Here is a 23576-nt window from a genome sequence, read left to right on the forward strand (position 1 = left end):
AGACATGAATGTTGACAAAAAATACCACAATTCTGACGACGGAAGCTAAAGGTTGGGTCATTCAGACACCCACTGGACATCCGAGGGGTCTGTGTAGAGGAGAAGAGAGGACTGGCCGTACTGAGTGAATTTAATTAAACAGTGGAAGGAAAGAATTTGGTTCTGCCTTTAAGTTCTTACAATGAGCCCTACATGCAATGGATAGGAATTCACCTGCCGCAGTTGCCATATAAAAAGCTACAGGACATTTTACTTTAAACCTTTATCCACGTATGTTGTGTGGACCATTTTCAGAGTAACAGGCAGATGTCATCCGATCCATGGCGCTTTTTCTGTCACAGACAGATTTGATTCATGGGCCAAGTTTTCAGCGTGGCACCAATGGTGACACTGTGGCCTATGATTTAACAGGCACACATCCTAGCATTACATGCCTTTGTCTCCTGAGACAATAACATAAAAAAAAGTACTCTTACTGAATCAATTCCATTTTATATGGTCCAGATTGTTTAGTCAGTCATCAAGAAACACAATCAGGTACATGCCACTATCAAACAAGACATGCTGCTACTAAACAAGTGACTTCTTCATTTATATATACAATTATATACATACAACTGAAAAATAAGGAGCAAAAATGTACAACAACAACAAAAAGCATGGATTTCTCAAGATTTTACCAGCACACAAGCAATAAATCGATAAAAGAATAGCATCAGACTTGTTCACAGACAAGCTCTGTCACACCAATATCACACAAAGATTTAAATTGCTGTCTGAACTTAAAAATGTCAGGCAAACCAAACTTCACATACATATATATATATATATACTGTACCAAACTTTACGAGCACAATATACTGTAGCAACTTCCAGTTGCCACAGCCCTTTGTCACCAGGCATAAAAATGATTCACTTGACAATTGATTCAGATCCACTATGTCAGTCTGTTTTAATCAGCCGCTCAGTGATTTATTTTTCCCCTCTTGTGTTCTTTCCACGTTACGTTAGCTAAGCAAAGTGTCCATAACTCTATGCCGATGCTAGATATAATGTCTATTATATGTTATAAAACTGCACTGTTACACATGATGAAAATGTGTCCACCTTGACCAAATTGATAGAACAATCTAAGTATAATGACTTATGACGACGATGTTATTGTTAATGTACACTGTATTCTTTTTTTTTTTCTTTCTTGGTTTTTTCCCCTTTCTTTTCCATCTACTCTGAATTGTTATAATGAATTCGTATACAAAATAAAATGGTGGTCGACCCAAGAAAGTCCAGGAAAAAAACCCAAAAACAACAACAACAAAACCTTCCAGTTGCCACAGCCCTTTGTCACCAGGCACAAAAATGATTCACTTGACAATTGATTCAGATCCACTATGTCAGTCTGTTTTAATCAGCCGCTCTCCTCTCCAGACGGTCTTAGTAAAGCGGCGTATAAAATTTTTTTTTTACCAAGAAATGATTTGATCCTTCAGAATTTCATTATTAACTGCAGAAACAATCTGGAAGTTTAGGAAGAAAAACAAAACAGAGACACAGCCTTCATGGCTCATACATGATTCCTGCTGAATTTAAAAGCTGCAAGATGAAAAGTGATGTGTAAAAAGACGCATGTGAGCCCAAAATCACAAGACCAGGGGAAATATACATAATCTAATTATGTCATTTGCAAGTACAGCCTTGTATTTGACTGGTGGTGTCTTGGACACCAGAGTCAGAAATATACACAGAATGTTATTGATGGAAAAGAAAGGACCCCCCCCCCCCAACCCCCCCAAAAAAAAACCCCATTTTTCTTTGCCATAAATATCACCTACAGTCAGAACATGTTGAAAAATTCTCCCAGAACAAAAGACAAGACCAACACAGAGTTTCTTGAAGTGATAAATACCTCTAACATTTCCTCTAAACTCTTTAATTAAGACAACCATAAAATTGGGTCTTGCTGACAGCGCTAACCATTTTGCTTACACAATTTATTACCTCCAAGTTTAAATGAGGTTGTTGTTTTTTTTGTTGTTTTTTTTAAAATCATTTCAGTAAGCAAAGAATACAACAACAAACAACTTTAAAGAGACAGAACATACACACTTCACAGCTGGTCAACAAAAAATGCCTTTCCCAGAGTTCATATTCCCATGACCAGATTGTCATGACTGCAGCAGTCTAACAAGAATATCACAAATTTGCAAACAAAAAAAAACAACAAAAAAAACTTTAAAAAAAAGGAAAGCGTATCTGGAAAATATACTAGTGAGGAAACCAGAAGGGCAAGAAAGCATCAGATAAAAAAAAAAAGAGACCGCAGAAGAAGGGATTAAAAAAGAAGGATATATATATATATATATACATACACGTGGCACAGAATTTCCTGAAATTGGGGACACTACGAATCACTGAAAGACAACCCCGGCATTCAAAAGAAGAGGGCAACCTTAATGCAAAACTGGACTGGTAAAACGTACAAACTTATACAGTACAGTTATCAAAATGTAGATGTGGCTTTGAGCTGTGCAGCTGTTCTAGTTCTGGAAATTAAGATTTCAAAATAGCACCTGCTCTTCTTCAGCAAACAAAAATACTCAAATCACCACAGAGTGATCAAACAGCAGGCACGTAACAGCAGACCAATAATTATAGTTGATTTCAAGTTAATCTTCAAGTACACTTCTTCTTATTAACTGTCTTTCCGTTTCAAGATTTAGACAACTAGTTGTGAACAGCCATTCAAACAAAAGAGAAGAAGCATAATTGAAAAATTAAATTGAAAGTAAATGTATCAAACTCTGACAGACCCATTAAAGAATAACAGATAACAATAGGAAGAAACTGTTTTGCAAAACTTTTTTTTCCCTTTTTTTTTTTTTTTAATGGAGATGAACGTTACACAATTTCTGATGAACTGAAATTCCTGTCAAGTGAAGAAGACGTAAACTGTTTGCTAACAGTACCAGTTAAGTTGAATAAAATCCAAACATTTACAAACTTAAGCAAGCAATGAGTAACAGTAAGAAACATAACAATAAAAATCAAAGAATGCATGTATTTTTTAAATGTAAAAATACAGCAAACCCAAAATATTGATAAACACATTAAAAAACAAACAAACCTGCTATTGGTCAATTCTTTCAATACTGACATCAAACTTTAAGAGTTTTGATTTTCAGAGGGTGGGTGAAAACCTTCAATCATGTTCATTATAATGTTGGGAATTAAAATTATGAATTATGAATTTTACACACCATAAGAGAAGGCTGGTGTCATTTCTTTCTTTGCTGTTTTGGTTTTAATTAGCACTGAAATACTGCTGAAAATAAATATTTTCACACACACACACACAAAAAAAAGGAGAAAACAACTATTACACATATGACAAATACAATGCCAAGCCAAACTTCCTCCTCGTGGGTTCTAACACTAAACTTGCAATGTCATATGTAACAAACATTCCATCATTTAACATGTACTTTCTTTTTTCTTTTGCATTCGTGGGCTGCAACTCCCACGTTCACTCGTATAAATTAACGCGAGTGGGCTTTTACGTGTATGACCGTTTTTAACTCGCCATGTAGGCAGCCATAATCCGCTTTCGGGGGGTGTGCATGCTGGGTATGTTCTTGTTTCCACAACCCACCGAACGCTGACATGGATTGCAGGATCTTTAACATGCGTATTTGATCTTCTGCTTGCGTATACACACGAAGGGGGTTCAGGCACTGGCAGGTCTGCACATATATTGACCTTGGAGATCGGAAAAATCTCCACCCTTTACCCACCAGGCACCGTCACCGTGATTCGAACCCGGGACCCTCAGATTGAAAGTCCAACGCTTTAACCATTCGGCTATTGCGCCCGTCATTTAACATGTACAACATTTGCAACAAATTACATTTTTGGGACTGTGACCATTTTCTCAGAAAAGACAAACATTAAAGAATAATAATTAAAAAAACAAAAAAACAAACAAAAAAAAAACAGCAAAAAAGAAAAAAATAAAGAAAAAAAAAATATATACATATATATATGTACAAGCAAAGACACAAAGTAACTTCACCAAAACTGTACATTACCACTGTATGCTATTTATCTAATATTTGACTAGCATCATCACACACTGTATACCCGTATATCATTTAGGAAAGCATCCGCAACATACTTGTAAACTCAAATACTTTACATACCAAATATACACATCATTTTTTTTTATGCATCATTGTCAGTCGTGTCCAACTATGATCATCAGAACAGTAGAGGACGCAACTGCTGTCCCGACTATCTGGGCCGGACTATGATTACAGTGGAGTAGTGTCTTCCCCAAGATACATTCCCACTCTCTTGGCCAAGAGGGCTTTCAGGACTGGGATGATATCCAAAGGCCCACTGCCTCCAAGGCTGAAGCACCAAGAGCCAGCTGTGATAGTGCCTCCTAGTTTGACACAAGCTGTAAATGAATTTCCACGGCAGTAGAGAAACCAATTTATCATACAGCTCTCACTTTGCAGTTGACCAAAATGTAAGGCTTGACTCGGTTCATTTTCATATGGTCTGGTGAAACTGCAGGTTTGTTGCATATCTGTTATGCATGTGTGTGTGTGTGTGTGTGTGTGTGTGTGTGTGTGTGTGTGTGTGTGTGTATGTGTGTGTGTGTGTGTGAATGTGTGTCTGCATGTTTTACATTTATTTGCTTATTTATCATCATTATTGAATTTTTATTTTATTTTAATTTATTGTTATCATTATAAATCTTTTTTTTATTACTTTTTTTTTTTTTAAAGATTGATTTTTTTTTTTTTATCAAGGCCTGACTAAGCGCACTGGGTTACGCTGCTGGTCAGGCATCTGCTTGGCAGATGTGGTGTAGCGTATATGGATTTGTCCGAAAGCAGTGACGCCTCCTTGAGCTACTGATACTGATACTGATACTGGCGGAAAATAAATAGAACTACACCCAAAACAAGCATAAAGGTGTAGTGATGGGGGCGTGAAGGTACTGCTGTCTTCTTCCTTCTTTGCTTTTAGACCTGTTTTCTGACATATAGAAAAAAAAAAAAAAAAAAAAAAAAGAAAAGCAGAAAGATTTCTAAAGCTTAAATGTATGTTTTAAAGAAAAAGAAAAGCAGAAAAATGTCTTATCTGTGTGCGTGCGCGCGTGCGTGCGTGCGTGCGTGCGTGTGTGTGTGTGGTCACATTTTGGTGTGTGTATGTAACATAGATATAATGTTTTATGTTATCAAAAGTGTTTTTGTAAAGCACCTAGAGCAGATTTCTGGATAGTGTGCTATATAAGTATCCATTATTATTATTATTATTATGCTCAAATGTTTGTTTTAAGAAACATTTTAGATTTTCAATCATCGGCTCCTTATCAAACCATAAAAAAAACACAACTAGAAAATCTGCCAAACATTAATTTTAAGTGTGTAAATGGAAGGTGTCTGATCTATTCAACGTCACTTCCACAACTGATATTTGTCTGAATAAATCCACGCAAATAAATGACAATCACCATAAGCATCTTTCTGCTCTTACTTCTCATAAAAAAATAAATAAATGAAACATATCTGTCAACATCTATTACAATACTCTTGTACATATTCAACAAAGTAATGAAATACATCTGTCAACATTTATCACCATACTCTTGTCCATATTCAACAAACTGATAGAATCTACTTACCACCTTTGCATTCTCACTTAACCTTAACACTCAGCTTCAAAACATGTTTGAGCTTTATTTGTTTTCTGCAATTTCTGACATGAATCTAAGGCACTCAGAGAAACCATGATTTGCATTAACGAAACTTTTCCAAAAAATTATAAAAAAAAAAAAAAGAAATCAACCCACCCAATCCGTTTCAAGAATGATTATCAAATTCCGGGAACATTCATCAGTAACAAACAACACAACACACCACCAAGGCACTCCACTTTTCAACAATCAGATACCAACTTTTTTAGTTCACAAACAAGTACAGCCAGATTCCAACTTCCAGTTTGTGAACAAGCTTATGAATGTTTAGGATCTTGCTTCTGAAACAACAGTACAGCTGTTCACAGATACCTCCAGAACGGATCAAAACTAAACGTTTCGGGGCTTCACCCCTTGTCTGCCATGCCTATAAAATGAACCTGCAAAGTGACTTCAAAAGAAGGGAAACAACTCTGGAAGGCTGACAATTCCCAAATTTGATCTGGAGTGGTATATGTGCAGAACATTTACTGTTTTCGGATTGATTGTTCTGGATATTGATTTCAGACTTGATACACCACTTTTTATAGGATTTTTTTTTCCAGTAGTGAAGGGGTTAATGCCAAGAAATGGCACACAAACACACAAGTATCATTACATCACTACGACAAAAATAAAAACAGAGAAAGAATTCTTCTTAAAATGCAATGAATTTAAATGTTTCTATTACCTTCCATTCTGGTAAAACATAACATTCATTAAGACAAGCGCATACTAATTATGTTTGTTTTAAATAAGATGATTCTCATGATCACATCAGAATTTTTTTCATGTACTTATTTATCATCATTGTCAGATCATTTAGTGTTTCATTTGAACACTATAATATGTCAATAGAAAAGATGTCCAGCTTTCAACCGACTGCAAAACTGGGCAGCGTACAGTCCAACGGCTATCATGTCACTCTATATAGATTTAACTATTGATTTGTTCAATTATCATTTCAAACATTGTTAAATAACCAAAAAGCAACCAAAGAGAATATAGATCTGATTTGTGAAGGAAAAGCAGTTAGCAAGATGTGTCTCCTAATGACAACCTTTTCTTAACCAGTCACTCACATCCCCAAGATGCATCTTTTTTTTTTTTTTTAAATTAAAAAAAAAAATATATTGATTGATTGATAGGGACAACATAGTACTCATCCTTGGTCAGACACCACGCTCTAAGCATTTTACAAAAAGGAGGAGTTTGTATTATACTCCATGTTCGGTGATAAATATACTAACCATGTCAAACTGATGCAAACTAGGCCTATCGGTTTGCTCTGCTTGGCCAAATTTCGCGCGGCTAACAGTGAAAAGACGCCCCTGCTTGCCAGGTCCGCTCTTAGCCAATCAAACGCCTCTAAAAGCTATACGCGCTGAATCATTCCTTTGGCCAAGGCTCTCCACGCCATCTTGTCAGGTTTTCGCTCTGTCTCGTCTTACGCTTTTTTTGGCTATTAAGCGTGTTCATTTGGGTTTATTTTGCTGCATGCGGCTTGTCTGTATATTATTCTCGTTTCGACTCGGCCCCCTCGATTCGTTCGTTTTTTTCTACCTCTAAGTCAATCCTGTCTTTCCTTTCTCTGTTGGGGATCGCATTTTCGCTGGGTGCCTACGCGCGGGTACCATGCCTCGTATGCCATCCTACGAAGGCAGGGATCATGATGCTGGGACTGAGACTCGGCAAGAGACTCTCCCAGGCCCGGAGCTCATGATCCCTCCTGATACGGACCGTGGCGATGTGTCTTTAGACGTTGATCGCGGAGGCGACGCTCATTCCAGTAAAACGGTCATGAAGGGGACCGGGGGGAAAGGGATACGAGCGTCGCCTCCCGAGGTGTCGCAGCGCGAGGCAGGTAGAGGGGGGAGTAGCAAGGGGAGTCATTTGCACAACAGGCTGCCTGCCTGGGTAGAGCCCACTGACAGCTGCCATTCATTTCCTGGGCTGCAGTCAGGCTTCAGTCAGTCATGCACACATGTATAACAGACTGTTTACGATCTCTCCCTTTACAATGGACAAGTATCCAACAGTGAGATGAGAGATTTCAATGGAATAACAGGTATGTTGAACCTTCATACCCTCAAACAGGGTGAACTCTCTTTATAAAAGAAAATATGACCTCCTATGAGTCCAATAAGGCACTGCATGATAACACGGTCCTTGGTCATTTCTAAAATGATTACAATCCATACATTAAATGATCATGAACAATTATCATCCTTTTTCTTTTTGGTGAAAAAAAAAAACAAAAAAACAGAAGAAAAAAAGTGTGTATTTCACATTGCCATGAAAGCCCAAAATGAATTGCTTTTACACTTCTTAAAAAAGAAAACAAATGAAATACTGAACAGCCTGACATAGAAGAAAAAAAAAAATCAGGGTTACAAACTCATAAAAACACATTTTGTACCATTCAGGGACTGGCCCAAAACAGACAAGCGCAGTACTTCTTCATTGCTGCCCTACATATCGGAGGACATAATAATCGGTAAGTAAGCAGTACACTCACAAAAGCTATGCTTTGTTACATGGCATGTTGTCATACCCCTGATTCATCATGAGAGGATTTGCTTTGCTCCGCTGACAGCTTGAAGCATTGTTCCAGCTTGAGCTTATCAGCATTGCATTCAATGTACTTGTGTTTGTGAACACACATCAGTGAGCACCAGACATTATGGACAAGAACGTGGCCCAAAAATAGTTACCCTCCACCACCACCCGTCCCGTAAATATTACACATATTCTTGGTTGCATAAATCTTCGATTGGAATGCTTGTAATGATGAGATTGTCTCATGTGCTTGTGTGTTTATTATAAATATCCTTTCATTTGGGTTTTGGTATCAACCAATTATCTTTCTCTTGTGTGTGATGTGCAATCCTGCAACACTTTAAGAAGAACAGCTGTTACATCCCCTTTTTTTTCTATACCAACTTAACTGCAATGTAAACTATGAACAAAGTACACTGATACATATCATTTAGCAACAAAAGTCTACATGCTTCATGCCCAATAAAGCATAAAGACTTGAAAAATAAAATAAAATCTGACAATGATATGAAAGACTCATGGGAAATTTTTTTTTTAATCAAAAAAATTCACTGTGGAATGCTGACTAGTTCCATACTCAAGCATGCAAATTCATTAAAAAAAAAATTAAAAAAAAATCATAATCAATGTGGACTGCTAAATCGTAGTAAAACAAATGTCTGCACCATGTCTTGAGCAAAACGTTCAAAAGCAAATATGAAAGAGATGGAAATTTATCAATGATTTATTTTTCCCCTCTTGTAACTCGGTTCTAGCTAATTTTTTCCCTCTTTTTTTTAACACAGACTACAGCATTTTGCTTTCACCAGTTTCAAGAGAAAACAATTCTGTCCAAACATAGAAGCGACAATCATAATAACTCTCCAACACACGTTGCAATGGGAACATTCAAGTATAAAACCGGTAACTATTATATATTTTAAATATATCCAAACACATCGTACCTGCTAAAGACAGAGCATCACAGACAAGAATACTGGCAGAGAATGGAAGAGAGATTTTAACTGAAAAAGTGGTATTTTGAGAAAAGAAAAGGACTTATCAAACGGAGACAATGAAAAAAAAGGAGACAAAAACCCACAAAATTTTAACTCATGGTGTATTGGTGTATGGAAATGTGTGTATGAAAGATGTGTGCAAATGTGTGTGTAAGAATTCTGCCACTGTTGTTTATCTAAGCGAATCTAAGCCAGGGTATGTACATGCTTAATTAAAATGTATGCATGCTTGAAAGTGAACAACCAATATGCAGCTGTACCATTTTTTGTTGAACAGATCAAAATCACCAGGTCTCTTTTTTTTCTTTCTTCTGAAATAGCATTCCTTCATCCCCTGAGGTAGATGTACGTACATCAAATCATGGAAGTCTCCAAATGTTCAACCCTCCTATGAGTCTGGCTGCAGCATCTGTGAGCGGAAAGCCAGGACAGCCTGGGCGAACATCTTGGGCTGGTCCAGGTTAATGGCATGTCCACAGCAAGGCATAACGTCCACACGACGAAGGTCTGGCAGCTTGGCCTGAAGCACCTCCACACCAGACACGTGAACCACCTGTCAGCACAACATCAATAGATCAATAAATAAATCGTGAAATAAAAGGAAAATTTCTTCCCTAAAATTGCGTTTAAGTAACATACTTACCGTGACCCACTGGTGCAGACTCCGGCAGGGGTCTGATTCCTGTCCTGTGCACACTACTACCCGCCTATGCGGAGAAAACGAAAGTAGCTACGGCCGGTAACCTCCCGAAGTAGGTTACCTCCCCTGTGCATCCCTGACTAGCATCCTCTTTTTAATAAAATCTAAAGAAAAAAAACAACAGAGCAAACCATAGGCCTAGTTTGCATCAGTTTGACATGGTACAGTATATGACACACACACAAAAATCTTAATAATTAATTACTACTTGATAATAAAAAAAATAATTAATGTGGTCAAGGGCAATGGCTCAACGATCCGCTGTGGGTTTGCAGTGTGGGAGGTATCTCCTGTTGACTGTATCGTAAGAATACTGCAAAGAACATAACTCAGACCTTTGACCTTTGGGGATACATACTTGCACACAAACCCATACCATGCCCAGAGTTTTTATTCATTGTTTGTTTTACACAAGAACACTGAGCTTTTGTGTCAGAATATTACAATTGTGAGCTATGGGTATAAGGTCAGTGCGGTCATCTGCAATTTATATTGCAATCTGCAACGCCATGGGCCAATGAGATTTTTCAACAGAATATTTGAATAGTAAACTAAAGTGTGATGGCCAGTGAGATCCTGTTGAGTATCAGTATCAGTATCAGTGTCAGTATCAGTATCAGTATCAGTTTCAGTATCAGTAGCTAAAGGAGGCGTCACTGCGTTCGGTTCAAATCCATATACGCTACACCACATCTGTCAAGCAGATGCCTGACCAGCAGCGTAACCCAACGCGCATAGTCAGGCCTTGAGATAAAAAAAAAAAATAAATAAAATAAAATGAAATAAAATAAAATAACAAACACACACACACATACACACAAAATAATAATAATAATAAAAAAAAGATAAATACATAAAAATACTACTACTACGAACAATAATAATATTTATAAGGCACAAATTCTTGATGAAGTCAACTCTAAGTGCAACCCTCCCCCAAAAAAAACCCCAAAACCCAATGATGATAAATAAGCAAATAAATGTAAAACATGCAGACACACATTCACAAACACACACACACACACACACACACATGCATAACAGATATGCAACAACATCCCATTGTTCCTTTCCTTCCAAACATATTACACCTAACAGGACTTCTGTTCGGTTAGAAATCTCTCAGAGGTCCCAAAGACTCTTATACCACATTTGTATGGGTCAAAGGGGTCCAAGACTGCCTTCAGTGGGTCACTCTAATGCTGCACATTCTAATCAAATCTGCTTTGTCACATACATATAAAGTGCAGGCATATCTCCTAGTCATAACTGACCAGTTTCCTATGCCAAGAAGCAGACACATGCATCCCTCTCAGACGTGTTGCTTGTACTTTTGTGGAAACAGCAATGAAGAGTTCGTTTCCTGTGTCATTCAGTCAGACTTCAGTCAGACTTCAGTCACACACACACACACACACACACACAAACATACACTTACAGACATGCACACTCACACACACACACACACATGCACAGATGCACACACACACATGTACATTCTCACTCACCTCGTCCTGTTGACCCCAAAGCACCTGTACAGGGCAGGTGATGTGGTGCAGGTTAGCCTCCAGTTCACTGCGACTGCTGTCGGACACCAGTTCGTGAATCAGCTCCAGGTACAGCTCGTTTCTGGTCTTCCTCAGGTCCACCGCACCCTGCAGCAGCTGCACCAACACGCACACACACACTGGTTATTCCCAAAAACAGAGTATAGCTGCCTACATGGCAGGGTAAAAAAAAAAAATAAACAAGTGGTCATACACATAAAAAATTAATTCAATTCAATTCAATTCAAAATACTTTATTATCTGCTTCAACCAAAAACAGAAAATTTTCTTTAGGCTCACTTAAAATAAAATGCCCGTCAGCAAAAATCAAAGAGAAAAAAACAAACAACTGACACACCCTTCACTTATCACCATGCACACATCAATTATTATGTAAAAAGAAAAACATGTGGGTAAGATACTATTACATTATGATTCAGAGTGTTACAACTGTGTGTGTGTTGTGTGTGCGTCTGTGCGTGTGCATGCATCGTTGTGTTTGTATGAGTGTGCACGTGACTGAAGGTTGATGGAATGACACAGGAAATGAATGATGAGCACCCACAGGCAGCTCTCAGTCTCGCCTCTACCCTGGTGTGCCTACTCATGACTGTTAAACTATCAGTATCAGTATCAGTAGCTCAAGGAGGCGTCACTGCGTTCGGACAAATCCATATACGCTACACCACATCTGCCGAGCAGATGCCTGACCAGCAGCGTAACCCAACGCGCTTAGTCAGGCCTTGAGAAAATAAATAAATAAATAAATATGGACAAATATAAAGGAACAAACATCAAACCAAAGATAGAGGGAAACGAACTATGATGACCGTGTAAAAGTTCGTGTTCTGAGCTATGCTACCGTGATTTATGAACTGGGTGTGTCATCACATATTCTAACAAAAGCCAAGGGAACACTACAGGTGACTGTCATCTGTATCTGTAAACCGGGTGCACAGAAGGGCAGCTGCATGCATCAAAAGAGACGGAAAGGGTCATGTCTCCACTGTCGAAATAATTCGAAATGTATCAAACAAAACTGTCACAAAATCATAGTTCCAGTCTGTAGTACGAATGTAATAAACTGACATCAGTAAAAAAAAAAACCCACTAAAGATGATTTACAAACAATTACTATCATGCCAATGTAACCTATCAGGATCAGGTGAAAACTAATGCTGGACCCGTCAGATAAGATTTACAAGGTACGGTCAAATCACCAAGCAACTTCGGCAAAAGATGTCATACATGCACAGCTTTCCGAACAAAGGTGTGACCATAAATAAGAAATGAGTGGAGTGTTAGCCTGGAGGTTACACGTCCGCCCAGGAAGCAAGAGAATCTGGGCATATGTGTTTGAGTCCCTCACTTGTCACATTTTCTCCCCTTCCACTACACCTTGAGTGGTGGTCTGGTCATTCAGATTAGACAATAAACCAAGGTCCATGGGTGCAGCATGCACTTAACGCACGTAAAAGAAACCAACGCAAAAAGAGAGTTGTCATCAGCAAAATTCTAAAGTAAAATCCACACACACATGTGTGTGTGGTTGTGTGTGGTAGTGTGTGTGTGTGTGTGTGTGTGTGTGTGTGTGTGTGTGTGTGTGTGAGAGAGAGAGAGAGAGAGAGAGAGAGAGAGAGAGAGACTGACGCCCAACTGAATGACACAGGAATCAAATGACGAACACGTAATTGCAGCTCTCAGTTGGGTCTACCCAGGTAGGCAGCCTGTTGTGCAAATGACTGCGTTTGTAAAGCACTCAAAGCCTGGTCTCTGACCCCTAGGATAGGCGCTATGCAAAGTATCCACATGAACCACAACCAAAGCGCCGATGACACTGACCACAACACACACTGACCTGGTGGGGAACGTAGGGGCCGCGGTAACTGACCACACGCAGCATGTCCTGTAGGGCGGCACCGGTCTGAGGCAGCAAGGGACACGACTCCAGGGTCATCCGTCCCCCGTTCTGCATCACCGCGTCACGGTTCTGGGCAATCATCTGGCCGTCCTGAGGGGTCTGCACTGTCCACACAAACACCATCCCTTCATTCCTTCACCTGTCCACTGGTGGTTAGGATCAACTTAAACAAGAAGTGCATGCAACACCTATCTTGAATAAGAAATGCGTACAATATCAGTCACCACTGGTTACAATCACCTCAAATAAGAATTGCATGCAGTACCTGTGACCAGTGGTTAAAATCACCTCAAATAAGAAATGAATACAATATTAATCACCTGTGGTTACAATCACCTCAAATAAGAAAAACATACAATACTAGTCACTAGTGGTTAAAACAGCAGGATCCATTCACAAGGCAACAGAGAGATGGACAGGGAGAGTACTCACTGCTAGATCTCCAGTCTCTATCCAACAGGATTCATTCACTGACAGCAACACAGAGAAAGCGAAAGTACTCACTGCTAGATCTCCAGTCACTAGCAGGATTCATTCACACGGCAACTGAGAGAGAGGGAAAGTATTCAATGCTAGATCTCCAGTCTCTATCCAGCAGGATTCATTCACATGGCAAGAGAAAGAGAGAGGGAAATGGAAAGTACTCACTGCTGGGGCAGCACATGCTGACACTGCTGACCAGGTGGGGGTACCTGGCAGCAAAAAGGCCGGACAACGCTCCGCCCATGGAGACCCCCACCACGTGCAGCTTTCCCTCGTCCAGTCCCGCCAGATTCAGAAACTGGAACCCAGTGAAAAGTCACACTGTACAGTCACACGCCTGTGTGGGGGCTGTGCAAAATGTTGAGCATGTGTTTATCATGAACCAGTGTTCTCAGAGGCGTGGGACCATGAACAGACTTGTGTATGTTAGTCTACAAATGTAATGCCTATGCTGTTCTATACACGTCGCCTATTTATCTGAAAACAGGGGTGACTAGTTTTTATTGTAATTTTTTTTTAACTTTTGACTTGAAGTAGGTATTAACATGGCGATAGCCTTGAGATGGCCTTAGTGGTCGGCCAGACTCTAAGCACCATAATTTTATTTGATTTGATTTGATCTGAAAATGTGCCGACAATTTCTCTTTTAGAGATAATAAAACATTCTTGTAAGTTGTATTGTAGCAAACCTGACTGCAGTAAAAAAAAAAAAAAAAAAAAAAAATTGTTGAGCATGTATCTGTTATGAATCCGTGTACTTTGAAGCGTGGGAGCATGTACAGACTTGTGTGTGTGTGTTAGTCTACAAATGTAATGTCTAAGCTGCTTTATACATGTCACTTTTTTTTTTTTTATCTGAAAATGTGGCAACAATTTCTCTTTTAGCGATAATAAAGCATTCTTGCAGCCTGTATCCTAGCAAACCTGACTGTGCATTAAAAAGCCCTAACATGGGAATCTACAAAACTTGTAGAAAACTGCATATTATTGGCAAAGCATTGGAAGAGCTTCCAAACAGAAGTGATCCTATTTTTCAAACTGACAAGGATTGTCAAATTTTTGTGTGATAAAGTATCAAATCAAAAATGTAATAGAAGGCTGAAAACCTGTAACTGGTGAAGAGTGGAAGGATTTTTTTTTTTTAAATTTCTCTATGTTTCATCCAAATCTGGTATTGACAGACAAAATATTTCCAGAGAAAATGAATCAGTTAAAGTTTGCCTTGGACAAACACACACACACACACACACACACATACACAGGCGACCAAAACACAGTGTTATTACAAAGACTCATATTGTGTGTTAACACATGTGAGCCAAAGAGGTTTAGGTCCCAAAGCCTTTTAGTTTTACAGCTTTAGGGGCAGTGAATTCATATCATCTGTGTCTAGCGCTCAGCATGGAAAGGAGGGGAAACAATCCTCTCCTTCCGGCGCTTTAACCTCCCCCAACTGAAGCCAGGTACCATTCACACCTGGGTGAAGTGAGAAAAACCAAAGTAAAGTGCCCTTCCTAAGGACACAACTCCAGGCTGAAACAGGGCCTCAATCTCTCATCACTAGATTAGAAATCCAATGTGTAACTGATAAGGCCATGGTGCCTCTTTTTAAAGATTACAAGACCCCAAAGAAGTTCAAAGCACATTTTTTTGGGGGGTAAGATTTCCGTACCTGCCGTATTCTGGTCAGCTGTCCTGAAAACCCTATGTCCTCCCCCTCCTCAGGGTCAGAGGTGAACCCGTGGCCTGGCAGATCCAAAGCCACCACATGGACATCAGCACCAAAATGCTGCACAGACAGTCATTAATATCTTGTAAAAACAAAAACAAATAAGGAAAAATAAATTAATAACATGAAATGCATGAAAGTTTGGGTTCTGAAGTTATTTTACTTCTATGTATATGCTACAGCAGGTCACTTTCGTTATTTCTAGTAGAGTTGAGTAAAGTTAATTTGCTGCCTTTTGGAAACTTGACATACAAACTGTTGTACTGATAACCATATAAGATTAAAATACAAACAACACTCTTTTTTCCCATTCATAAATTATGCTGAAAAAAAATTATAGATGAAAAAGAAAATGTAGAAAACCTTGCTTGCATTTAACTATGATTTTACCCTTCAAACAAAAATCAGTCATGGATTAAACGGAAAAGAAAATAGGCTTTACCCTTCAAACAAAAATCAGTCATGGATTAAACGGAAAAAGAAAATAGGCTTTACCCTTCAAACAAAAATCAGTTGTGGATTAATAATAACAATAATAATAATGGATACTTATATAGCACACTATCCAGAAATCTGCTCTAGGTACTTTACAAAAACGCTTTTTGTTAACATAAAACATTACATCAATGTTACATACACACACCAAAATGTGACTACACGCACGCACGCGCACACACACACACACACACACACTGCATACATACATTTTAACATACATGTGTATCTAACAGCTACCCTAATACATACGCACACATAGGCAGGCACAAACTTACATAAACACACACACACACAATACACATACATGCATGTAGTTATGTGCAAATTCATATGTATACACACATAGTCAAGCACAGCTGACGCAAAGGAAGTGGACCTGCCACAATTGAACTTATTGCTGAGGGAAAAGGTGAGTTTTGAGGCGAGATCTAAAAGATGCAAGGGAATCAGAATGACGGAGGTTATCAGGGAGCTTGTTCCACATCTTTGGCGTTTGAAAAGAAAACGATCTGTGTCCACAGGTCTTACTTCTGACATGAGGTATCCTGAGAAGTCGAGTATCAGAGGAAGAACGGAGCTGGTGAGACGGGGTATAGATATGGAGGAGTTCAGAAAGATACTTGGGGCCAGATCCGTTGACTGCAGAAAAGGTCAGAGTGGAGAGCTTATAGTCTATTCAATCAGAAACAGGCAACCAGTGGAGGGGCTGAAGGAGAGGAGAAACATGGACAAATTCAGAAGCTCTGCAAATGAGTCTGGCAACGTTATTCTGAATTCGTTGGAGTCTGTCTAACAGATATTTGGGAAGGCCGGCCAAAAGAGAGTTGCAGTAATCCAATCTTGAGATAACCAGAGAGCATACAAGTGTCTTGGTTGCATCGACTGAGAGATAGTGGCGGATAGAGCTGATTCTACGCAGTTCCAAATAGGCAACTTTACAGATATTCGAAATGTGCTGTTGGAAGGGAAGAGACTGGTCTAGGATTACACCAAGACTGCGAACAGAAGGAGAAAGTGAAGCAGGTGTGCTATTGATCAGAACAGAGTCAGGAAAGGAAGGATGTTGACGAAACTTCTTTGGACAGGTTATCATAAATTCAGTCTTATCATCATTTAGTTGCAGCTTGTTGAGAGTCATCCAGTCCTTTAGGCCAGCAATGCACTCCTGTGTTTGATTAAACGAAAAAGAAAAGAAAAAAACAAGACAAGGGAGAGCACACTGACCTGGACAATTGGAGCCCACATGAAATGGTCAGCAGAAAATCCATGCAGAAAGAGCACGGTGGGTCGATGCTTGTCTGGCTGACCTCTCTCTCCGTAAGTGAACACAAACCCTTTGTCGTCAGCCACAGACTTCAGCCGCATTCCACTCAACAGGACAGAAATCCTGGGTGAAAGAAATCATTCAATTGCCAATTCAAACACACAATTTTAAAGTTGTGTTTTTAGTTTTATAAATAAATTGGGTGGCTTTTTATTTTCATTTTTAAAGGTCTTTCAACAACAAAAAAACAAAACCAAACCAAAAAACCCCACCTGAACTGTACCCCTTTCTGTGTTTCTCTGTGTGAAAGCATGATGGGAAGTGAAAAACACCGAGAAGACTAACTGCTCTTGCTTCATTAAAAAAAACAACAAATAAATAGATAGATAATAAAAAAAATATAAAAATTAAAAAAAGACGAGAAAGAAAGGTAAACCTATTTCTCTTTATGAACAATGACTGCTCTGAGAACTGAGAATATGTATCTGTAGACAGTGTACATCATACACCAGTTTATACTGCACATTTATGAAAACTTGCATCAGAATCAACTGATTCTTTTGAAAAAAAAAAATAAAAAAATAAAAAAAATCAGCGTTTAACACAGCATAATCAAAGCAATAACTACATGTTTTTCTTCAGTTTTTGTGGGCTGTGATTCTTTGTTCACTAATATACTTTGTACTTGTGGGCTTTTATGTTTATGACTGCTTTAACCCTGCTATATAGACAGCCATACTCCATTTCGGTGGTACTTCATGTTAAAACTGAGTATTCTGTATAATAAATGTTTCTTAACAAACAAACACAGCTGACATCTAACTTTCCCAAATGACCTGTATGTTCAATGGCACATACATACTGCACAGTAAATGCTCAGTTACAGCCTGATCAGTTTTATAATTACATTTCAAAACAAAAAGCTCTTTTATGTAAATGCCTCAGCTAATTGTTGTCAATACAAAAAATATCACAGCACTGAGAAAATTAATGTCAGTGGGCATAAAACACTTTTGAGAAAGAATATAATAAAAAATGGGCAGGGAAAACGTTACACTATTTGCCAATTTTTATCCTACAAAAATCAAAACAATAAATAATTTTTAGACATTAATGGGAAAGTAGCAAAACATGGTGGTGAGTTTCTTTTTTTTCCTATTTAAGTATGCTTGATTCTGCAGTAAATGTAAAAAAATAAAATAAAAAAGAAGAGAAATGAGAAAAGTTTGTGTTATAATGTGATGAGTTGGATTGAATACTTTGGAGGGGGGGGAGGGAGGGGGAGCAGAAGCTTGATAAGTCTGAAATAAGTTATAATTAACAGAGTAACATGTTCAAAACTCTTACCTAAAGTACATCTGCACCAGAAGACGTGGACATATAAAGTAGATGTAGAGAGAGGTTGCTGCTGTCACGGCTGCTAAGGTAACTGAAGCTGGGGCCTCAAACAACCCAACAGAAAGAAGAGGCACTTGGTCCAGAAGTCCCAGTACTTCCATGTTGTGATCTTAACGTATCTTAAATTTCAGTAATTAACACGAAGTTGGTGAAATCGACAAGTAATCCTGTTAAAACTGTCATTCAGCTCGATCCTTGGAATCTGAAACAGCAGAATGGGGAACACATCAAATTATATATCGTACTGACTTCCGATTGATTGAGAGACGTTTCCTGCGTGATTGATAAATACGGTGAAATTCTGAGTAAAAAAACACCATGGGTTTTACTCATAGACAATAGGATTTCACAGTTTTCAACTGTAATAATTACTGTCCTTTAAACATGCTCATGCAGCAATAGCCTGACTGTGCACGAGGCGATTTGTTTACATCTCGATCGTTCACATGAAGGGGCCGAATCAAGTGAAAAACTGTGCTGATTTTGAGTGCGGCCTCACCGGCTCTATCGATCCTTGACTGAAACTGGTCAAACAAGGCATTCAGAATTTCAGCAAGATCGATCTGTAGTTCAATGTTCCACAGAACTATTTACCAATGGTTTGATTTTCAAGTTTTCAATGACACCGACTGAATAAGCTTATTACGGGTGATCGTTGAAGAAACAGTTCAAAAGCAAACAAAACTTACTTCTTCGGCAACAATCTGCAATGCATGCAGAAAAATATGAAGCAACGAATTATCCAGGGAGTCCAAAACAACTGAATAAACGACGTCAACAATGTTAGTCAAATCATAACACCAGAAAACGCGAGTTTAAACTGAAGATAGCCTCTCTCGTTAGTGGGTCATCTCCCTCTTAACTGACTGCGAATCGTATGATCGCTTCCCCGACAGGCGATTCGTTCATCGCGTCGGGTTATATCATTCCAGTGACCTCAGCCACTGATCTAAAAATACAATACCTCAGCTGAGGGTCTTTTGGGGCAAAGGCCACTATGTCGGCCCAAACGGGAACGTTCGCAAGCTGGTTTGATTCGCGCTTGAACCAGAATAGGAAACTTCAAAGATCGACAGTCGGCATAAAAAATATTGTGCAGGAGATATCACGGACAATGATAATACATCCGTGAGGAGACATGTTTTCTGGAATAATATGTCTTATCGTCTTATTGTGGGTCCATGCTTTTGGACAGTGGCGACGTCTATTATCATTTTATTTATTTCACACACACACACACACACACACACTGGCACGCACACACACTGACACACTATTATTACTGAAACAAAATACCATAATTATCTGTACTTAATCCCTTGAGACAGATGACTGTTAGTTCTGGCGCTTCTCATGCCCGCAGTGTCTGAAGTACATGTTCGTGAGTGTGGCTAGCTATGTTGTGGTGATAAAGGTAGTCGTCGCAGTTGAGAAAGGGACTGGACTGTATAGTCGGAGTTGGTTCAGATCTTGGCCGGTCATGGTTCGGAAGGAAAGTATTCCATTAGCCTGATGCCTTTCATGCCCCTTCCTGGTTTGATACTGAAAGACTTTTCCTTTGTTCGGTTGTTTGATACGGATAGCTATTGTTTGTATAATGCCAATCCCCAGTCAGAGATAAGCTCAACTGAAGCTCTTTACGGAGCCATTAATTTGCATAACACTGAGGTTGTCTACCTGCATGGGTAGAGCCGACTGAGTGTTGCCTCAGTTTACTGAGGCCGACGGACGGACGCGCTCATCATTCGTTTCCTTTGGGTCAACTCCTGCGGCAGCAGTCAGGTCGGGGGCAGTTCAGTCACGTGTGACGCACGCCGGCGCGGACACACACACACACACACACACACACACACTGTATATTAGCCTGGCCGGAGTGGATTTTCAGTTCTCCGAAATGTTACCGTCAGTGAAGGCCGCGAACAACACACTAGTGACTCAAGAGTTGCCACTGATGGGTTCTTTTACGTGCGTCAGTCAAGTGCATGCCACTACATACTGTACGGGTCCTCGGTTTATCGTCTCATCCGAAGACTAGCGTCCACCGTGGCTGACACCCGTCACGGTCCGAACAAAGTTGAAACCACCTAAGATTTGTACGTGGAGGGGGAGAATATTCTGGGCGACTCGGACTGGAGTGTGGGATTCGATCCGGCGGGCGCCCCTTTACTCTGGTATATCACTTCCTAAGCGGACATGTTACCGCACAGCCGGGGCCACCACTAAATTATCTCTTTGATTCATGCATGCATGCATCTGCCGATATATGTTTGCCAGTATCATGCATAGTCAGTGACTGTACAGTGCGAACTTTGTATGCGCATAGGCCTATATATCGGCAGTTTATCACTCAGGTCGTTGTGCATGACTGATTGTGAGTTGAGGACTGAGTGTATTTCGTACAGTATGCGTGTCTGCCGTGTACAGATTGTAAAGCGCTTTGTGCAATGAGGACAGCGTTGAGTAGTGAATGTCTAGTTTTTATTATTATCATCATCATCATTATCATTATACCAATGCGATCATTTTCTGCCGGTTCTGAACCCGGACAATTCTCTTATTCCTTAAGAGAGAAATGGAGAGAGGGCCGGTGGGTCGATCAATGGGAGATGGGGAACAAAGTGCCAGTGGGGAAGTATGGACTCGGGGATAAAGAGAGAAAGTTATATTTGAAGAGACGCAGACTGCATCTGACGCCCAGAGTATTCGCTTATCAAGCTGCATGGCGCCCACCAGTACGTGCCGGCTTAACAACTCGGTTATCACCATGCAGTGTTGGTATATATCATGGGGTTTTTTGTGGTTGGTAGGGGTGGAAGGGGATGAGGAGTTGGCTGAGAGCTGGGGGTGGCGGGGGCTGGCGGGGGGCTGGGGGGGTTAAAGGTATTTCGGAGGTTGATCGTGTCCGGATAAATTCTGTATTGGACCGAATCCACATGAATTACTGATGTTGTCATGTCACTGCCGTGCATGACACTGTTCCATATTTTTGACACAAGCCAGGATCGATCGCATGTTCAACAATATCAGTGCATTGAACTGAGGCCATACACAGACACAGACACAGACACAATCATGTTCTACTGAGAACTGAACTGTTTACTCTGGTGTGAATTGTCCGTGAACCCCCCATCCCTCCCCCCTATCTGTCTGTCTGTCTGTCTCTCCTCTCCTCTCTCTCCGCTCTGCCTCTCCGGCTGCTATCTCTCCGTTCCAAACTCGATCTTTTATCAATAGCACCTATTTCGGCTATTTTGGTAACAGATATTAACCTCGGTATCACTGACAGACAACATATTTATGGTTATGTCAGTCCCTGATATAGTAACGAGTTTAAGCACGGAAGATTTCGTTTAAATCGTATTACTTTATGAAGGTCCACATTGGCTACAGACACAATCATTCGTTGGTTGAATTTGCTGTGGTACTCACTCAACCTTCGTGCGGTGAACTCGGGCCCGCGTGTAGGCATGCGAAAGCTGCTCCCCCTCCAATATCTCTCTGTCTCTCTCTCTCCCTTCGCTTTGACTGCAGTCACTTTATGTACATAATCCATGACAAAGAAAGTGAGTTTGAAGTTGGTGCAGAAAATGACAAGTACCATAAAAACGCAGGCTATATAATATGCTTACTACAAAACTATATAAGCTTTATGATTTTCAGTGCATTGAATCAATATTCGAATGAACGGTTACTGGTGAACTTGAATTATTTTTATGTGGAATGGTGAGCCTAATATTCATAACAATATAATGTTACTACTTCCCAGTGTACAGATCACATTGACATCTGTGAAAGTTTGTTTGTTTGTTTTTTTGGAGGGAGAAGAGGGGGGGGGGGGGGGGGGGGGGGACGGCGAGGAGATGGGGGAGGAGACTGCGAGTTTTTAGAGATAATATTTGCGTCAGTCATAGGCTCCCGCTGCGTTAGTCGTGTACGTCATTACACTGTTTGTCGTCATTGACTACGTCATGGACGTGGAGCCCGCTGTTCCCCTGAACGGAAGCGTTTTAATTCCCGCCCAGCCATCGCATGGAGGCGGAGTCCTTGTGTTTCCCCTTTCAGTTCAGTTCGTATTGCACGACACTATGTCTAAGGCAGTGGGAACTGTAGCTTTAAAAAACAAAAAACAGCACACAAAAAACAACTTATCCCCCCCCAAAAAAAAACAACAAAAAAACAAAAACAAAAAACAACACAAAAACCACACACACACACACACACACACACACACACACACACACACAAAAAAAAAAAAAAAAAAAAAAAAAAAAACCACCCGAAGAGATGAAGTAGTAGTAGTGTAGGGACTGGCAGTTTGACTGCCTAGACTTCACGGCCTTTTTTGTTTTTATGTCCCCTTCAATATCTGTCTCCTTTTATTTGTGGGATACACATACATTTTCATTTACTGTAATTCATTCGTCAAAGTCAATACATTTTTCTTTTAGACTGATGTTCATGTCAAGGAGATTTTTGAACACGTTAGTATTTTGTGAAAGTTTAGTTTCAGTTGGTATTGCATTCCATATTTGTGCAATTGTGTTAGCTAATGAATTTTTCCTTTGGTCAGTATTATAGTGCTCCTTACAAATTTGCATCATTGAATTTCTTTTTCTCTCAAATCTGACAATCTAAGTTATGTCGAGCATTAAGTGACTCAATGGTGCTACTGGCATGTATCCTGGATATTAGGTGAACCTTAAAATGATAGTGTCTTTTTGACAGCGCGCGCGCGC

At 39.7% G+C, this 23576-nt stretch overlaps 1 protein-coding gene across 1 annotated transcript; it reads right to left on the reverse strand.

Moving 5' to 3' along the window:
• Window positions 1-5097: 5097 nt before the first annotated feature.
• LOC143285030 (monoacylglycerol lipase ABHD6-like) lies at window positions 5098-19666 on the reverse strand. The gene is made up of 8 exons (XM_076592205.1): window positions 19530-19666; window positions 18790-19042; window positions 17403-17565; window positions 15624-15740; window positions 14117-14249; window positions 13406-13572; window positions 11509-11664; window positions 5098-9853 (listed from the first exon to the last, which is right to left on the reverse strand). Exons 2-8 carry the CDS (start codon window positions 18939-18941, stop codon window positions 9689-9691), a joined length of 1053 nt encoding a protein of 350 aa, XP_076448320.1. The 5' UTR covers window positions 18942-19042; window positions 19530-19666; the 3' UTR covers window positions 5098-9688.
• Window positions 19667-23576: the final 3910 nt, after the last annotated feature.

Source organism: Babylonia areolata, chromosome 8 (genome assembly GCF_041734735.1).
Source record: "Babylonia areolata isolate BAREFJ2019XMU chromosome 8, ASM4173473v1, whole genome shotgun sequence".
NCBI lineage: Eukaryota > Metazoa > Mollusca > Gastropoda > Neogastropoda > Buccinidae > Babylonia > Babylonia areolata.